We start from the raw sequence: 17,121 nt of genomic DNA on the forward strand, positions 1-17,121 counted from the left end.
CTGTATATGTGCATGGGTATATATATATATATTTTCTTTACAGACGCTTTTTTATTTACAGCTATACAATATTTCCTATTACTATCAAAACCTCGTAAATTTCAACCTTTCTCGTGTACAGTTTTCCGCTTCATCTTTTTTTTTTCTTTTTATTGCAACTCGCGCACTACGTGCGCATTTTATCTTACCTAATAATCAATCATACACGTGTGCGTGTACATCGCTTAAAAAAATATATAGCTCCCATTATACGTAAGAAAGAAAGCCTTTTGACATATTGTGATATGTTTGTATCACAGTTGCCTGTTTTTCTACGTTCGATGCTAATGCTTTGGTACGCGAAAACTATATGTCGGTGTCCGCCTCGATTGAATTATTTTAAAGGCGGCTTTGAATATTTTCTCAAAGTATATACTTTCAAACAATAATTCAGTGTGCGGCAGCTTACAACTTTTTTTTTTTTTATGTCAGTCTACATGAGATCATTTTGCCTTTGTAAAACAATGATTTAGTGCGATGACTTTTTAAATAACTACAAGGTCTCTCATATCATGTAATGAACATGAGTTCTATAATATCGGGCACTAAGTGTTTGTACTTGTTTAACGTTAAGTGATAAAATCCATTGATAAAATTGAACAAGTTGGTGTGGATTGGGTGATAAAGGATGGCTCGAGCTAATGAAGTTAAATGGGGATGTGTCTCCCTATCCTTGTTAATGAAAATCCGCTTTCAAACTGTTGATTGGCGAATTTTTTAAACGATTCGCATCGCACTCACTAGTCCTTATTTATACCGAAAATTCAAAGATACATTGTCGGGCTTTTTCACCAATGTTTGTCACCAATTCCTCGCTCGGCGACACGGATTAAGCACGATAAGACACGTGGCCATCTAAGCTTGGCACAATCATGACTTGGCATAAACGTCGCAGATGATCTTCTCAATGGACGTGACGCCGATAGTCTTTCTGAAGAAGAACTCCTCGATCGCGTGGGCCGAGACGGTTCTCAGCATCGGTAGCATCAGAATCAATTTGCTGAATCTGACGGCGCCGAAGGAGCTGGTGGCGGCCATTCTAGCACCCAAGGCAGTCTGGGCACTGTCCCTCAGCCTGACGACACTGGCCGCGTCCCTGAGTCTGCTGCCGCCGGTGCCGGGTGACACGGAGCCACTGCTGCTGCGACTGCTGGGAACGGATTCGCAGTCGAGGCCGGCCTTGTAGAGTACGACCGCCCTTACGCACGAATACTCGTGGGGGTCGAGACTGAGCCCGTTGAAGGCGATGAGGGTCTCGCGGAAGCGGCTGACTTCGAGGGCCAGCCCAAGGCTCTGGGGACCCGGGGGCAGCAGCGGCGTCGGGTCGAGGTGTGGGACGCACTGCGCTGCGGCGAGGAGGAAGAGCTCGCGCCAGGAGGATTCGAGGACGGTTAGCTGATCTTCCATGCAGAGGCCCGAATTGGCGTTGAGGTCCCGTGCCCAAGTGACGTTGAGGAAGAGGAGTCGGGCCGCTTGTTCGCACATCGATTCACCAATGGAGATGGGAAAGCGTAGAGGAATCGAAGAGATCGTCGGTGTATTGGGCGCCACCTGCAAGCACAGAGTTCGAAGCCCCGATTAGTTTGAAACCATCGCTCCTGTTCAGCGCCTCTTTCTCTCTCTCCTCTCTCTCTCTCTCTCTCTCTCTCTCTCTCACCATCTCTATCTCTCACCATCTTTCACTCTTTCTATCCATCTATCCAACTATCTATCTGTCTACATAGTTGTTGTAAACGGGTTCATGTTGATGTTCAAAGAGATAAAAGCAAAAGTCACCTTGGTCATGTTAAGATTGCTGTAGATGGGATGTGGTAAGGCATGATGGGCCGTCGGTGCAGCGACAGTGACGCGGGGCTCGGGTGCTGGCTTTGGCAATACGAGATCTAGCGCGGCGTTTGGTGGTGGCACCATTGTCGACATAATCTCCGGCTCCTTGCCACCGTAGTAAAGAGCCATCTGCCTGCGCAAGGTCGAGTTGCGTGGGCCACGTTCGTGTTGAACAGCTGTGAGCAATTAAAAGAAAGTTCAGCGTCCGGATGGGTTTGGATTATAATAACATATTACTTTAATTGTGGTTGCCTCGCTCCCTTAAAAGCTTAAGCCACTAGCTTGGGCATTATATGGGGTAAAGTGCCGTTGAGCGACCGTATAGTTGGCAAATCCGTCAGTATTGTCGGTTAAATGGGAGGAGAAAGACGTCTCAAAGGCATAACGTCCAATTATCATAGAATATTTGCAGTGTCAGCTAAGATAATCGAGAACTACTTACCGTCTCTGTTCATGCCGGATTGAATGCACTTGGCCAGTCGACAGGCGCGACATTGATTCCTGTGGGTCTTGTCGACCATACAGCCACCCTCGGCTTTGGCCTTGCAGGCGTATTGGCGATTTCGTCGGATCGAGCGCTTGAAGAAACCCGCGCAGCCATCGCAGGCGTAAATGCCGTAATGTTTGCCGGACGAGTGATCGCGGCATACTTTGCACGGCACATCCAGCAGTATTCGGCCTATAAAACCGTATCATCTAACTTTAGATTATGTCGGTTGGCCAAATAATACAGGGCTACGCAGTCTTATGCATTACGATTACGCGGAATTAATCTAGTAAATATTAATTATCTAATATAATACCTCGAGGTATAATCACCATCGTATATATACATTAATTTTCATATTTAAATTAAACGTAAATATCATCTTGGTCAGATTCATATTGCTTTAGATGAGATGCAAAATGTAAATAACCTACTCTAAAGATTATGGTTTTTCTTACATGGAATACAAAGTGAACGTTACTCGAGAGTTAACATTGAAAATTGTTATTTAGCATTGCCAAGTACATTGGGGTTCAATTGACAATCATCGCACTTTACCTTTTAGTGATCGAACCAATTCATTATCTTATTCATTCTCATATGCATATTTCTAATTTTTTCTCGCTAGCATTGTATGGGTTAAGAAAATAAAGGATCGAACGGTCGATGGAGCCTAAAGACCTCGTAAATGCATCGTGTCGTGACGTGACGCCCATTGCTTGCTCGTCTCGTGTCTTCACACGTCATTCGTTTCGAATTAAAGCTCCCTCAACGCGCAGACGCTCTCACCTGAAAATCTCGCTGTCAGAGAGCGAGCGCGAGGATCGGCTGCTAAACGGCCGTTTCCATGCAACAATAAAGAAAGCTAGAAAGAAATTGATTGGTAGATTGTGATAGGATGAAGTGTCGCATTTCGGACGCTGCTCACTTATGGACAGCGAGTAACTCAATGGGTGCTGCAGCAGCCACATCCGGCCCATTCAGCGCTCCATTATTCTCGAGTCTCGCCCCCGGGGGCTTTTTCATTTACACCGTACATATTATAGGAAGCGTAGGCGGGGACTGCTCGACTCCCGAGCGTCACTCTCTCTCTCTCTCTCTCTCTCTCTCTCTCTCTCTCTTCACCCCTCCCCTTCCCACCATTTCACTGCGACAATCCCACCTTCTGCCTCATACTCGTGCGACTTTTGCGACAAATCGACGCTATTCACGGACTTTCGACGGTCGACGCTAGTCATTCAACGAAAAGTGCGTGTTTTCCCTTCATAAATGGGTTCCCACTCAAAATACCATCATTCAGCGCGCGTAAGATTAACGCCAGCGTGCGCCCATGAATGAATATACTCTTTCCATTCTTCGCTTTTTCAGCGACGAACGCTCCGAGACTTTTCGATTTCATTGAGTGCAGACCCTGACGACGTGGATGAAGTGTAAGAGTGACGTTTAAGGAAGTATTTGACGTTTTTTTCAAAACTTCCTGTCCCATTAAATGCCAGTCGAGAGAGAAATTCGCTCGCTTCTACGACTGGGTTAATATGGCTGGCTTTTCCTGACTGTCAGGGGATGTAGTGAATAGAGCGGATGCATGTGAAAAACTCCTCCCGCACGCAAATCTTATGGAATGCAAATAATATCTTTATTTCTAATATTATTGTTCGAATGTTTTTGTCAATTATGAAGAGAACGAGCTTCTCTTTAATCGTCGAGCTATTTTTAATAATTATAAGTAAATAAATATAATAATAATAACAATAATAATAATAATAATAATAATAATAATAATAAACTTTTACTTATATATATATATATATATATATATATATATCTTTTTCTCTCTCCGTCTCTCACCCTCTCTCCCCCTTTTTACGCAGAAAATAATCCAGAAACAGAACTAAATCTTTTATATTGATCTTTCTAATTGATTCTATTAATAAATATGAAAAAAATCTTAATGCAACATTTATATAAAAGGACGATAAATAAATACAGTACATAAAAAAAAGTTTTCCTATACAAAACCGCAAACCGAAGCGATAAGTCATGTGTTATCCATAAGGTTCGGTTATTACTGCCAATTTCCATTGGGTGAAAATGTATCTGCATAAACTCCACTGCCGCCGATCAATAATAAATAACTCAAGTTTCATTAAATTATTATTATTTCGCGATGCAAGAATGTACAGATGACTCCCAATGAAATTGTTTTATTTATTGCTCGCAAATCCAAATATATTTTCTGTATTAATATATTGTGTAATCAATGTTAGCGGAGGAAAAATAATAATGTATACTTAAACACGAAAATAATAGGATGCAATAACTTTGGATATTATTTTTCGCATACATAATGCAATTACATTGGAAGTGAAACCATACGTCATTAATATTTTATCACGATGTTGAGAAAAATTCTCGCTAATATTGCAAAAATACCGAATGTAGAGAACAAAGTAGCAGAAAAATAATATACGCTTGGCAATTGTTCAATGAATATTAATTAAACTCCCATCTTATTGATAAAAATATATAGAGATCTATAGAGTATTTTTATAGGGTAAAAAATGGTAAAGGCTTCCCTCGGCAACAAAGATTCCTAACATTTTGTGACAATGTAGCTTATAATCGCCGGACCGATTCAGTTTTGTCTACTTAGCTCCGGCTATGGCAGTGAGAAAACCAGAGCGGATAATAAAACTTCTGGGAAATAACGGGTGAAAGAGAAACGAAAGGAAGAGCAAGGAGCCGATGAAAAGGAGAGGGACAGGAAATTGCCCATGATATAATTCTCGAGTGGCTAGGTATTATGAGTCCAGTGGCCAAGTTCGTAAAAGCGCGTTCATGTGCAGCGCTAAAACGAAATTATACATTGACCGCTGTTAGTGGGCGTCACGCGTCGACATATAAGAGCTTCAGAGGGAGAAAAAAGTACGAGAGCTTCGTCTACCTGTGTATATATTAATATACATACGTGTGTGCTTGAATATTTTATAACGGATAGCGGGGGCAGTCGCTACTGACGTTGGTCTCAAAAATTCATGAGTCTTTTACAATATTCGTCGAGTTTTCTCGCACTCCCTCTTATATTATAAAGAACGAGGCATTCACTATTTTTTAAATGCATTAGCATTAAGTCGCATTCGCAAATGTGGATGTTTTATCGCTTGTGACACGCGCGCACACACGCGCATATACGCACGCGTGCCCACACGCCCGCACGCCCGCACGCAGTCGCCTACATACTCACGCACTAACGCGCCCACATAAACACCCAAACACCCAAACATTTAGTGTTAGTGATATAAAAGCTTGGATGTCTTGCTACCATATATTTTATATGATAAATTAAATAAAATGATTATTAGAATTATTCAATCATAGATTTATGTTTTATATTCTATGTCTCCGTCGCTCTCTTCTCTTCTTATTTTATATGTTAGTAAAATGTTTCGTACCACCGTGGTTACAAAAACTCACGCAATTAATCATACTTTATAAGAATTTTAAACCACAAATGATTCAACAATCTGAAATGCAAGAAAAAGTTTTTAATACTTATCATTTAATATTAAACGTCACTCACAATTACGATAGAAAAATGTAATTATTAATTAAAAGGATTGTGTAGCCTGTACGTGTAAGTATTAAATTACCCATTTAATTATTAAGACGCCCATTTAATTGCAATAGAAGCTTGGGCATATTTTACTCTCGGGACGATATTATCAATTCGATAGGTCGGTGCTATAAAAATTTTGTAAAATATAATATTGACAAAGGAGGAGAAATTAAGTCGGATCGTCTCGTTTCAATGATACATAAAATCCTCTAAATACTTTGCTCATGGCTTCTCCATTCAAGACATACGAATAAGCTCATATTATGTGACTTTGTTAGGAGGGCGGAACTCACTCGCTTGCACGCGCGTACACCGGATGTGATTCACTTGCGCACACGAGCCTCGGCATGGATCTTCTTCTCCCTCATTTATTTATTATCATACTCATCTATTATTTATTATTTATTATTTATTATCATTTATAATTTATTATTATTATTTTAAAGGAACCTTATATTTTCAACGAAGGGGAGATGAGGGCGCGAGCTTCTATAGTGTACGTGCGTGCGTCTGTAATCGTGTATGCACATAGGGTTGGCTTTTAACGTGGCAGGTTGGACTTTTTGCTCTCCTCGCGAGTGCACCGGCTATTTTTATTGATTATAAGCGGTTTATAAGTGTGGACTAGTAGTGTGCGCACGTATTGCTAATGTGATATATGCAGAGTTTATAATTGCATTTACGTAGTAGATAAATACGCTGAAGCGGTTATTAATATATCCGTTTTCTCTTTTAAATATTCTATCGCGTAACGTTCATCTGTTATTAGATCGGCCGTTTGAATAGCAAATTCTAATGTCAGACGGTGTAGACTATATTAAGTGGTACTTTAGTTATTTATAAGTTCTTTGAAGTATTTTTACGCATAAAATGGCTTTTAATCCACAAGAACAAATGCTCGCGTCTGATTCAATTGAATATACACACACACACGTATATATATATATATATATATATATATGTACGCACGAGTTATGTAATATTCTACATGATTTCCAATGCTATTAATTACATAAATAATATAAACCATTTAGTAATGCTATTGCAGAAAATTATTTACGTATATACAATTAAATATTAACGGAGTAAGTAAATTAATTATTAATCGCTAGAGATATTTGTATAGTAACAACAAAAGTGGACGAATTTTAACTTTAAATAATTGAATGAAAAACAAAATTAGATATATCAACGATTTCTTGGAATTAATTCGATTAATTAATAAGCTGCATTGAAAGTGAGAGAGAAATCTATGTTCGTAGATAAAAGAAAAGATAGGAGAGCGATCGAATACAACCTGACGAAAATTCTCACGTAATTAGGTGGATGAGTGGTGCAACGTGCGAGCAACCCTATCGAGAAACAAATTACCACCAGCCAAAAGACCCTCTAATTACTTTTCTCGCATCATATATTGTTGCGTGAATTATCATTAACGAAGCTATCCGTTGAAAAAAAAAAAAAAAAAAAAAAAAAAAAAAAAAAAAATCTCCCCCCCACGAACACGCGCCGAGCTACTCGTGCATGGGAATTTCGCGACATGTGTACGTGTGTACGACAACGACATAGGCGGACCAACGTTAAGTGCACAAACACGCGGAGCATCCAAGGTGTTACGTTGAAACGTGCACTCCCAGTGGATGAGTCAGGCAGACGTCATCTGCCATCCCGTTGTAGCGTCACGGATTCGATTGCTAACTGTTCGGGGGTTGTTTCGCGCTCCTCGTCCTAACGACATTTACCAGAAAATCAATTGCCGGAAAGAGAGTTTTTATTAAGTATTATGTATACACTATTGGCAACAATTTGTGTGCTTTCGAAGCTATCTTTTTTTCTTTTTTTTTTTATGCATTTTCTTGTTTTTACAGAACAGCAGTATTGTTTCATTTAGAAAGATGTTTGCTTTGATATTACGGATTTATACCGATTTCATATTGTGAATGTTCGTTCACTCAGATATTATTAGAGATTTAATATATTGACTTAAGTTAATATGTTAAATAATTGTTTTCCATGCCTATTATTTGAATAATTAATTTTGTTTCTTATAATAAGGTTTTCGCATGCAACAATGTTTATTTAGTAAATATCTTTGAATTAAGTGTAGATTGCAAAGCGAGACAGTAATGGTACACTGATTTTTTCCATTATTTTTACTCTCTCTCTCTCTCTCTCTCTCTCTCTCTCTCTCTCTCTCTCTCAATATTTATATATATATATATATATATATCTTTTTTCCGACCTTCCTCTCCATCTGTCTATATATCTTTGGTCATCTCTTTCTCTTTCGTCAGTCTTTAAAAAATAGCATTGGTAATGTTGTTTTAACTGATAGACCTTTGGCCTCTGCGAAACTCTCTTTTATATTTGAGAGTAACAAGAATCACGATTTGAGAGGAATTAATAAAAAATAGCCTCTGGCAGTGTAGCACGGGGAACAAATATTGTATGATAAAGAAAGAGAGAGTGAGAGAGGAGGAGGATGACGATGATGAGCGGCGGGGGGAGAGAGTCAAAGTAGCTTGCGGGACCTTTGTATTTTCAAAGCTGGAAAGAAATCGACGCTCAAGTGTACGTATTTGGCAACGATTGTTGATTATTTGCTTTTATGTTGTTTTTCTCTCGTATTTTGCCCGATGGGTGGAGCGCCCTTGTACAGCAAGGAAGCAAGAAAGCTACTCTCAAGCATATACGATAATCAACGTATTGTACTTACTGTTCATTTCATAATTAGATTTCATTATCGAGATTGCATTGATCGTTAAATAATGTCTATTCTATTATAATGTAACAAATTTATGGAAAACCCCGATAATTACTAATGTTGTTTTGTACCGTCCGTCTTACACCTACGCAAAGAGCAAGGAGATGATGTAATTCGTCGATCTAAAATATCCTATTAAAAGACTCGATCGAGTCGGCATTATTCTTTCAAGTAATCTTGATCAAGTAATCATATAACGAAGGAGACTTGTTGATAATTAAAACGGGCTCAAATTTTCCCGAAATTTCCGCATTTCTTATCATTACAAACTATTAAATAATCCGCTGATGCTTTTGTGTGCTTTAACGCGTTGGTGGCAGAAGCGACGGCGAGGGTGGTTTAAGGGCAATTTGGGCGGCTGCTGATTGCTCATCCCATTTTCTCTTCTTTAAATGTCAAATGGTTTTAGTCTTCCAGGCAAAGCAAGGTACTTGAATATTGCATTTGCGAGGCATTATTTACAATTCCTAATTAATTAAACAACTTCATTTGTATTAAATGAACTTTTACGCGAGATAGAGATTTTTCACAAGGATTGTTAATTATTCTACCGTAATAATAATATGAATTTTTTGTTTTAATATTCAAAACATTACGTCTTTCATTAGATTAAAAATGTAAATTTCATTCGTCGTAAAATAGTTTTTATAAAATTTTATTAACGAATAGTTGTTTTAATATAGTTTTAATGTTTTTAACGCAACTTTTCTAATTGAATTTTCATTGACGTATCGAGGCAAACATTGCATTATTATTACAAATTACGCTATAAGATAATTAATACGATCGATTAATTGAGTGTCTGAAAAAAAAGAAAGAAAGAAAAATAGTTGATAGAACATGTAATTTTGATAATACGAGAAGTTACAAAATTTCTACAACTTTCAATGCTTAAAAGATACAAATTTTATTCATTTGCGTTCCGAGGCAAATATTGCGTTATTATTACAAATTGCACTGTAAGATAATTAATTCGATCGATTAATTGAGTGTCTGAAAAAAAAAAGAAAGGAAGAAAAATAGTCGATAACATATGGAATTTTCATTGTAGAAAAAGTTAAAAAATTTCTACAATTTGGTATGCTTAAAAGACAAAAATTTTATTTACATAAAAGGAAAATATCTCATATTCCAAAATCTGCAGCGTATACAAGTTTACGTAATTGCCTCTCTTCGTTTTTACCATTTGAGCAGAAAATAAAGGGACGAATGATTAAGTTAACAAGATAAGGGACCCTGAACGAATCGAACTGAAAACAACCGGAGAGCTGTCATTTATTGCGTTTCCGACAGTCTCTTTGATTTTGGCATTTCTCAAGCGCTTAAGCCAAGGCCCAACTGTGTTGGGACGTAAAGGTAGGAAGAAGAGCGCCGATTTCATTCTCCGCTCGTCGGGGAAACGTGGAAACCCTATACCGGCGCGCTTTGGGTTTTTCATTTTTCTCTTTTGCGCGTTCAGGCAGAATACCGGCGGCGGTAATAATGTCGGCGCCGGTGCTCAGGTTTACGCACGGCTCCTTCGAGTTTTACTTTCTACTTACTGCTACGACAATTCTGATTTTATCCCTTATATGGTACTTCATTACTAGATTACTTTTAATTAGGATCTTTAATGCCTTTAATAACTCCATTTAATTTAACAGTATTTACTATATTTATATTGTATCATTTATATAGCTAAGGACATAAATATACGTAAAGCTTCTGGCATAATTGTAATAATTTCCTGCCAGTTTCAGTATTTATAAGACAATTAGTGTTTGTGGAATGGCAGTACATGAGTAGAGAAAAGATATTACAATTCGCTAGACGAACGTTCTTAAATATTCTTATCAAAAGTCTAATTTCCTTTTTAATCTGAACGCATGATCTTTTAGTTAATGTATATTCTTAACTTGCGCCTTGTGCTTTCAATCAATTCTTAACTTTAAATTGTCCAACTTGATCTCTTAATCTTCTTTACTTAAGATTCCATTGGGTTTTCGTTACCGTAACAGTGACTTTCAAATTCTACAAATATTAATGTTTACCCGACTGTTTTACAATTTCAATATAGCCGACACTTAAATATCTAATTTTTGGTATTTCATTTAGCGTCTATCGACATTTTATTAACGACACGTACAATTGGATAATTATTTTTAAGTAATTATATGCCATGAAAATCGTGCAATAAATTGAGTAAAATAAATGAAGGCCGATAGGGCTATTTTTTCTTTTTTGTTCAGCATTGGAGGCGCGAACCAATAATATTGCTAGTGACGAACCATTGTACACGTAGAAGAAAAAGAGAAAATTTTAATCGACTATAAACGCCAATAAGCTAGCGTGCACTATTGCGTGGCTGAATTGTCGCGCTGACGAAGCTATAAATATCTTAAGGCTACTATAAGTGAAGAGGAAAGGATATTTACACTTACTGGACGACGGCTGCATCTTAGGTTGGGAGACAGTGTGCGGTATATGGCCCATTTGTGTCTCTTGCCTTTGCATCATTTGCCCGCGAGCCAGGATGAATAAGGTTAGGCAAGTCTTAGCGCTTGCACTCTAGTGTCACAAATAAAAATAACAAGATCCCCTGGCACATCGACTATCTGTCGCAGCGAATTCCAGACACCTCGTCCGCTTGTTGCTACTTCTGCAGGAACCTTCAGTAGGCGGGGATCCTCGGCATGTCGCTCGCGTTTCGTTTCATTCACAACGGCAGAGCTTTTACCGTCCGACGGCCGTTAATTCGCAGCGAGATACTGCGTGGCGCTCACTTGGCTGACTCTTGAGTGAATTCTGACTGACAGTCAACCGAGCGCGGGACTTTTTGATGTGCCTCGGCTTTACTTTTCCACGGGGTGTTCAAGCTCCGCTGGAAGCCTATTGGTCATACAGTCGAGCCCCTACTCTTCGCCGAAAAAAGGGCGGCTCCTAAAGCTACCTCCCTCCTCTCTCTCTCTATCCATCTCTATCTCTATCTATCTCTATCTCTCTCTCTCTCTCTCTCTCTCTCTTTCTCTCTCTCTTTCACTTCGGACTTGTTTCGCTCGCCGTCGGGGTTGAAAGCTGCCTTACGAACGAGAGTGCGCGAATGCGCGCTCGAGAGGGTGTGTGAGTGAGTGAGAGAGAGAGAGAGAGAGAGAGAGAGAGAGAGAGAGCGACGCCCAGAGCATGCGCGCACCCGCTTTCGGGCTTGCTCCATTCATCCCGCCGCACCCCTCCACGGATGCCCGAGCTCGATGTACCAGCCTCTCCCTATTGTTACGCATCTCCGGCGTGTCCTCGACGATGGATGCTATCGCACGCGTTCGATTGCCCTGGGGCTCATTGTATAGTCACCGGACGGAAGATGCGCGCCGCGAGATTTGACTAATGAATTGCTACTTTGGACTACACTCAAACATGACGATAAGGCTGGGGTGTCGCGTCGCTTTTGTGAAAACGAGAGGCCCGATAAGATTTGCCGGGCTTGGGGATGACTCCGCGGCTTTCGCTGCAATAATGCCATTCGATATATGATTTTGGACGTTAAGGGGAGCGTTTTAAGTGGAGGAAATTTGCGTGCATGCGGGCTCCGGCTTGAATTCGCTTTTATTTTGCACACGTCAATGTAAGAGATTGTCTAAGTAAGTGCACCTCCGACTCTTTGCAGTGAACGGAGTTTATATTCTCTCGTCCGTTTGTTACGAGTGGTTGTGAAGATCGTAAGTAGTTGGGAGAATTTCGATGTTCCGCATTGTGCTGTATTACTTGAAATGAACGTTTCGAGTAGATTAAGTGCACACGAACATGTCGACGACTGTCAAGGAATTTTTGTTGAGGCATTTTTTCTTTTAATACCAAATTATGAAGATATTCTCGATTAAGAAAATTAAACAAATTGACGAATCGTTGACGATTACCGATATATTACTGATATATTCATACATATATACATATTTACGTATATGTATGTATGTATGCACATATTTGTACAGTCATTAAAGCTGGATAAACGAAGGATTGTACGTAGTGTGAATTGCATATTAAAAAGGGGATCGAGCAATGATCTGAATAATGATAATTCTATTTGGAACGGATTTGTCGTTTCTCTGAAGATGTCGAAAAAGCAATACTCACCCTTATATGCTCTAACAATTATTTGCGATATTATTAAAGAGGAGCACACTAGGTGTTGCATACTTTCAATTGTCTTAAAAGCGCACAAGACAATGTCGTGCTTATAATTCGCCCAATTATTATCAATGTTAAAGAGAGTCATGGGCATCAAAGATTTCGAACATTAAGGCATTAAATATTTAATTAAGTAGCATCAGTTCGCAATAATTTCATTACATGGTCAAAGGTATTAAGGGCGATAGTAGCCTTTCAGACGCCGAGTTTCCGCAAGTGTTGGGACGAAGGAAACTTGAAAAGTCGCACAATGGATAAGGACAATGGATAATGAGATCGTACCCCAGGGGTAGTTTTCATCGTAGCGGCTGTCGGGGCCCGCCCTTACGATAGGCCGCGATGCACCCATGAACTGTCCCAAAGCCGCGCGTACAAGAAGATGGGGCGAGAGGGTGGGAGAGTCGGCCATTATGAATCTCGGCGAGTCTTCGCCCGGCAGATGCGTGCAGCGGCTTCTGACTCCCTGACTCCATCTTGAATTATCCGCATGGTAGCGGCGCGATCGCGTACTATCCCTCCGTGTATCACTTGCCGACCTTTTAGCGCTTTAGGCGAGTCGGAAGAACCGGGCTCCCATACAACGAGCCTCTTCGCCCGGAAAATCGTTTACTCGAGTCTCCACGTCGGCCTTCTCTTGATTTTTACTTCTTTATTTCATTCCACCTACGTTCATGTATCATCTTCTCTCGGCTCATCTAAGATACACGCACATGTATGTTTTGCTTGTGGGATCTTTTTACCTCTGCCTTGATGGAGATGCATTGTATAAGCGGAATTCGCACGCACAGATTTTGAGGGTGATACGCTTGTTGATTTTCTCTCTCTCTCTCTCTCTCTATATATATATATATATATATATATATGTGCGTGTGTGTGTGCGCGCGCGCGCCTTTCTTCGGCTGCAAGCGTCGCCGGGCTAGGGAGGGGAAGTTAAAAGAGGAAAATAATAGATTTCTAGCTAGTTGCCTTTACGTGTCTCTTTATCCTTGGATCTAGGGAGGAGAGAATCCTATGATGGAGGAGAAATTTATAAACTTCGATTAAAGGCTTTTGTAAATATTTATGTTTACCTACATCGATTTGCGCGTTTTATAAATATGCATGAGTAAACTGACCTTGGAACACCTATAATGAATTATATAATTAAGCATAGGATCTAAATGTCCTTTAATTTTAGGATATTACATTACTTTTAAAAATAATAATACAATACTCGTACCGTTAGTCAAAAACTTTTTAGTTTAAATTTTTTTCCAAGTCATAATGCAATTTTCATATCAAATAATACTAAAAAAAAAATATTTATTTATACACAATAGATGGAAAATCAAGAGGAAATAACTAAACAACTTGATCGACAATCCCTTATAAAATCTGGCCTATTCAATCTGTTCTTTCTTTACTAAGGATACGAGCAAATCTAGAAGATATTTGTATGTTTTACTTTTGAGGTTTTTTAGACCCACACATTTTGTTACAACGTTTGCACGAATTATTCTTCGAGGGATATGGGATTTGATCTATTATCCTATTTGTTGTCAAATAAGGTGAAAAATCGTTTTATTAATTTTTTTTCTTTTTTTTTTCTTTTTCTACATAGGTTCACGATATAATATATATTATCTATTTTTTATTTTAATTTTTAATTTTAAATTTTTTTCTATATTTTTTTTTTTTTTTTTTTTTTTTTTTTTGTCAATCCCATAAGCCGCTACATCGATTTAATACCAATACTCTTAAAGGGCAAATTTTTATTTATTATAGTCGTAACTTTTGTTACCACATGTAACAATCATTCAAAGTCGCTTCGTTTTATTTCATTTCACTTGGCCCACATACCTTAGCCAAAGCATACCTACACGCAAACAAAGACACTCAACCGCTAATTTAAATAGGGAAAGTAGGATTTCTGCTAAACTGACTTTACAAGTATCTCCTCACGCTCGATTTCCGCAGAGCATTTCCTCCTACGCGCTATATGTGCCCTACTCACGTTCTCGGTTCGACCTCATGTTCCCAATTCCTCCTCGTAAAGAACAAAAAGTCCGTGGCGGTGCCGAAAACTCAGGGGCGGCAGCAGTCGACGCCGGGGAGAAGATAAAAACGGAAAAAAGGAATGGAGGGAGAAAATAAGGAGCGAAGGAAAAATGGAGCGAAGGACCGACAGAAAAGAAATGTCGGGAGCCGGAATTCCCCTCCCCCGCGCGCTGCTTTCCGCGTCGGGTTCGGTCAACGGGAAAAGGAGAGCGGACTTACGCGCTCGAGGAGGCGCGCGGCTCTAGCGTTTTGCCTTCGGCACATTGCGCCCAGGAGATTATCCGCGTAACTATCCGGGAAATCTCCTCGCCCCCTCCCTTTATCCAACAATCCCGCCCTTTATTTCCCCGCCGCGGCCGTGGCTTTCGCCCTCTTCTCTTGCAAGCCAACAACAAAGCCGGTTTTTGACGCGTCCCGTTTTTCTGCCTCGGTCCGGAGGCGCAGGACTCGTCGGCCGCTCTCGTTTTGCACCGAATTATGTCTCTGGTCATTTCGAGAAAGATTACCGGCTACTTTTTGATTTTAGTTGCCAATGAGTAGCTGAAGGAAAAATTCGTTTGTTGGAGCGAAAAGCCTGCAGCTCGTAATAATGGGAGACGAGTTCGGACCCTTGGCCGCGGGCTTTTTATTTCCCGTCTCCTTAAGTTTAAGTAGCTTATCCATGAACTTCCTCCTGAATTTTTGCGCTAATAGCCGTTAAAATAAAACACAACCGACAATTCCTTTTATATGCGCACCGTTTGCCTTGCGCACCACCTACACAGATATATTCTTAGTTGTTGCGTGGCCAGATCGTAGTATCCCGCGGTGATCAATGTTTTGCCGCTGGGCCGGACTATCGATAAAATACCTCGGATATTCGTAAAACCATTATCATTATTAATAATTTTGGTCAGGGCTATCGTTAACAATTGACTATAATGAAAAATAAATAAAAACGAAAATAAAAATTTAATAAGAGCTTCGAAAAAATTCAACGAGCAATCCAGTCGAGATTGATTAAATTTTCGTCGAACAGCCTCGACGATTAAATATGAAACGCAATAACGTATTGTGATGAGATTTCGCTTACGAATTAAAAGGGAGTAGTGAGCGATCAAGATAGCAAATGGATCTGCAAAAATAGCGCAGATGAAAATGGCGGGCAAAGCGAGGGGAGCGGGGAACGGGAAGTACTGGGGAGCAATGAGATTCGAGTCGTATTGTCAAGAAGGCAAATACAACTAAAAGGCTGTAATGTGGGTCCGGAGAATCAAAATACAATTGTTCATCTGGCTTTGGGGACCGATGGAGGATCCATAGAGATCGGCTCGTAATGCTTCCTGACGTTGTTTTCTCGCGCGTCGGGGTTCCGGGCGTCTACTACAAAAGCGATATGTTGTTTTAGGGCGACGCGCTCCTCGGAGGTGAGCTCACGAGATCCCTGACGACTCTTGCTTTTCTTTCCGGCGACTGGTGAAAGTCGCAAAATCAAAACTTTCCTGCTCCAGCGAGCACGCTTTTCCAAAGGATCTTTGCGCAGCTTGGCCAAGCTTTTTTCTTCGCCCCGGTCTGCTAATCTATTTTCTTATGATTTTCCCTTCTCTGCTCTGATTCTTTAACGAGACAATCAAATGCATCTGTTGGCCTCATTTCTGACCTCACTATCGACACTTATTATTCTCCGAATGTTAAATTTTATCTTCCTACATCTTGGCGAGCTCCCATTGTAGTTGTGTTTCTTATTTTAATCGCCGACGCCAGTCCCATCGATCATCGCCTCAACAACATTTACGTCCTACGACTATTTTAATGGTCTCATTTGGACACGAGGGTAGGTGATTGTCGTATTATTCATCGAACATTCTTGGTAATTTATTTTAAATAATTTCAAATATTTGTAATACTATTGGTAAGTCTTGATCGTTCGAACGATTTTCTAATTATTGCATCTGCAACAACAACGACAAGCAATTCACTGTAATAGCAGATGAAGAATTTAAGCACTGGACAAGGCTTTTAATGATGGTATTTTAATTATAATATTTCAAGTTAATCTAATCAATTAAATTCATATCATTACTTCTCTGACTCTGATTATGATTTTCATATATAATATTAAGATCATTATTTTTGTGCGAAACAGAAAATTCTTATTTAAAACAAGAACATGCTCATTGTTGAGTGCAATAATCTTATTTAGACCACTAA

The 17,121-nt window shown here is 39.6% G+C and overlaps 1 protein-coding gene across 1 annotated transcript; it reads right to left on the reverse strand.

Annotated features, from left to right (window-relative positions):
• Window positions 1-909: 909 nt before the first annotated feature.
• On the reverse strand, window positions 910-11,226 carry tll (nuclear receptor subfamily 2 group E member tailless). The gene is made up of 4 exons (XM_011501629.1): window positions 11,154-11,226; window positions 2,309-2,545; window positions 1,816-2,042; window positions 910-1,590 (listed from the first exon to the last, which is right to left on the reverse strand). The coding sequence occupies exons 1-4, from the start codon at window positions 11,224-11,226 to the stop codon at window positions 910-912; spliced, it is 1,218 nt and encodes a 405-aa protein (XP_011499931.1).
• Window positions 11,227-17,121: the final 5,895 nt, after the last annotated feature.

Source organism: Ceratosolen solmsi, unplaced genomic scaffold (genome assembly GCF_000503995.2).
Source record: "Ceratosolen solmsi marchali unplaced genomic scaffold, CerSol_1.0 scaffold28, whole genome shotgun sequence".
NCBI classification, from domain to species: Eukaryota; Metazoa; Arthropoda; class Insecta; order Hymenoptera; family Agaonidae; genus Ceratosolen; species Ceratosolen solmsi.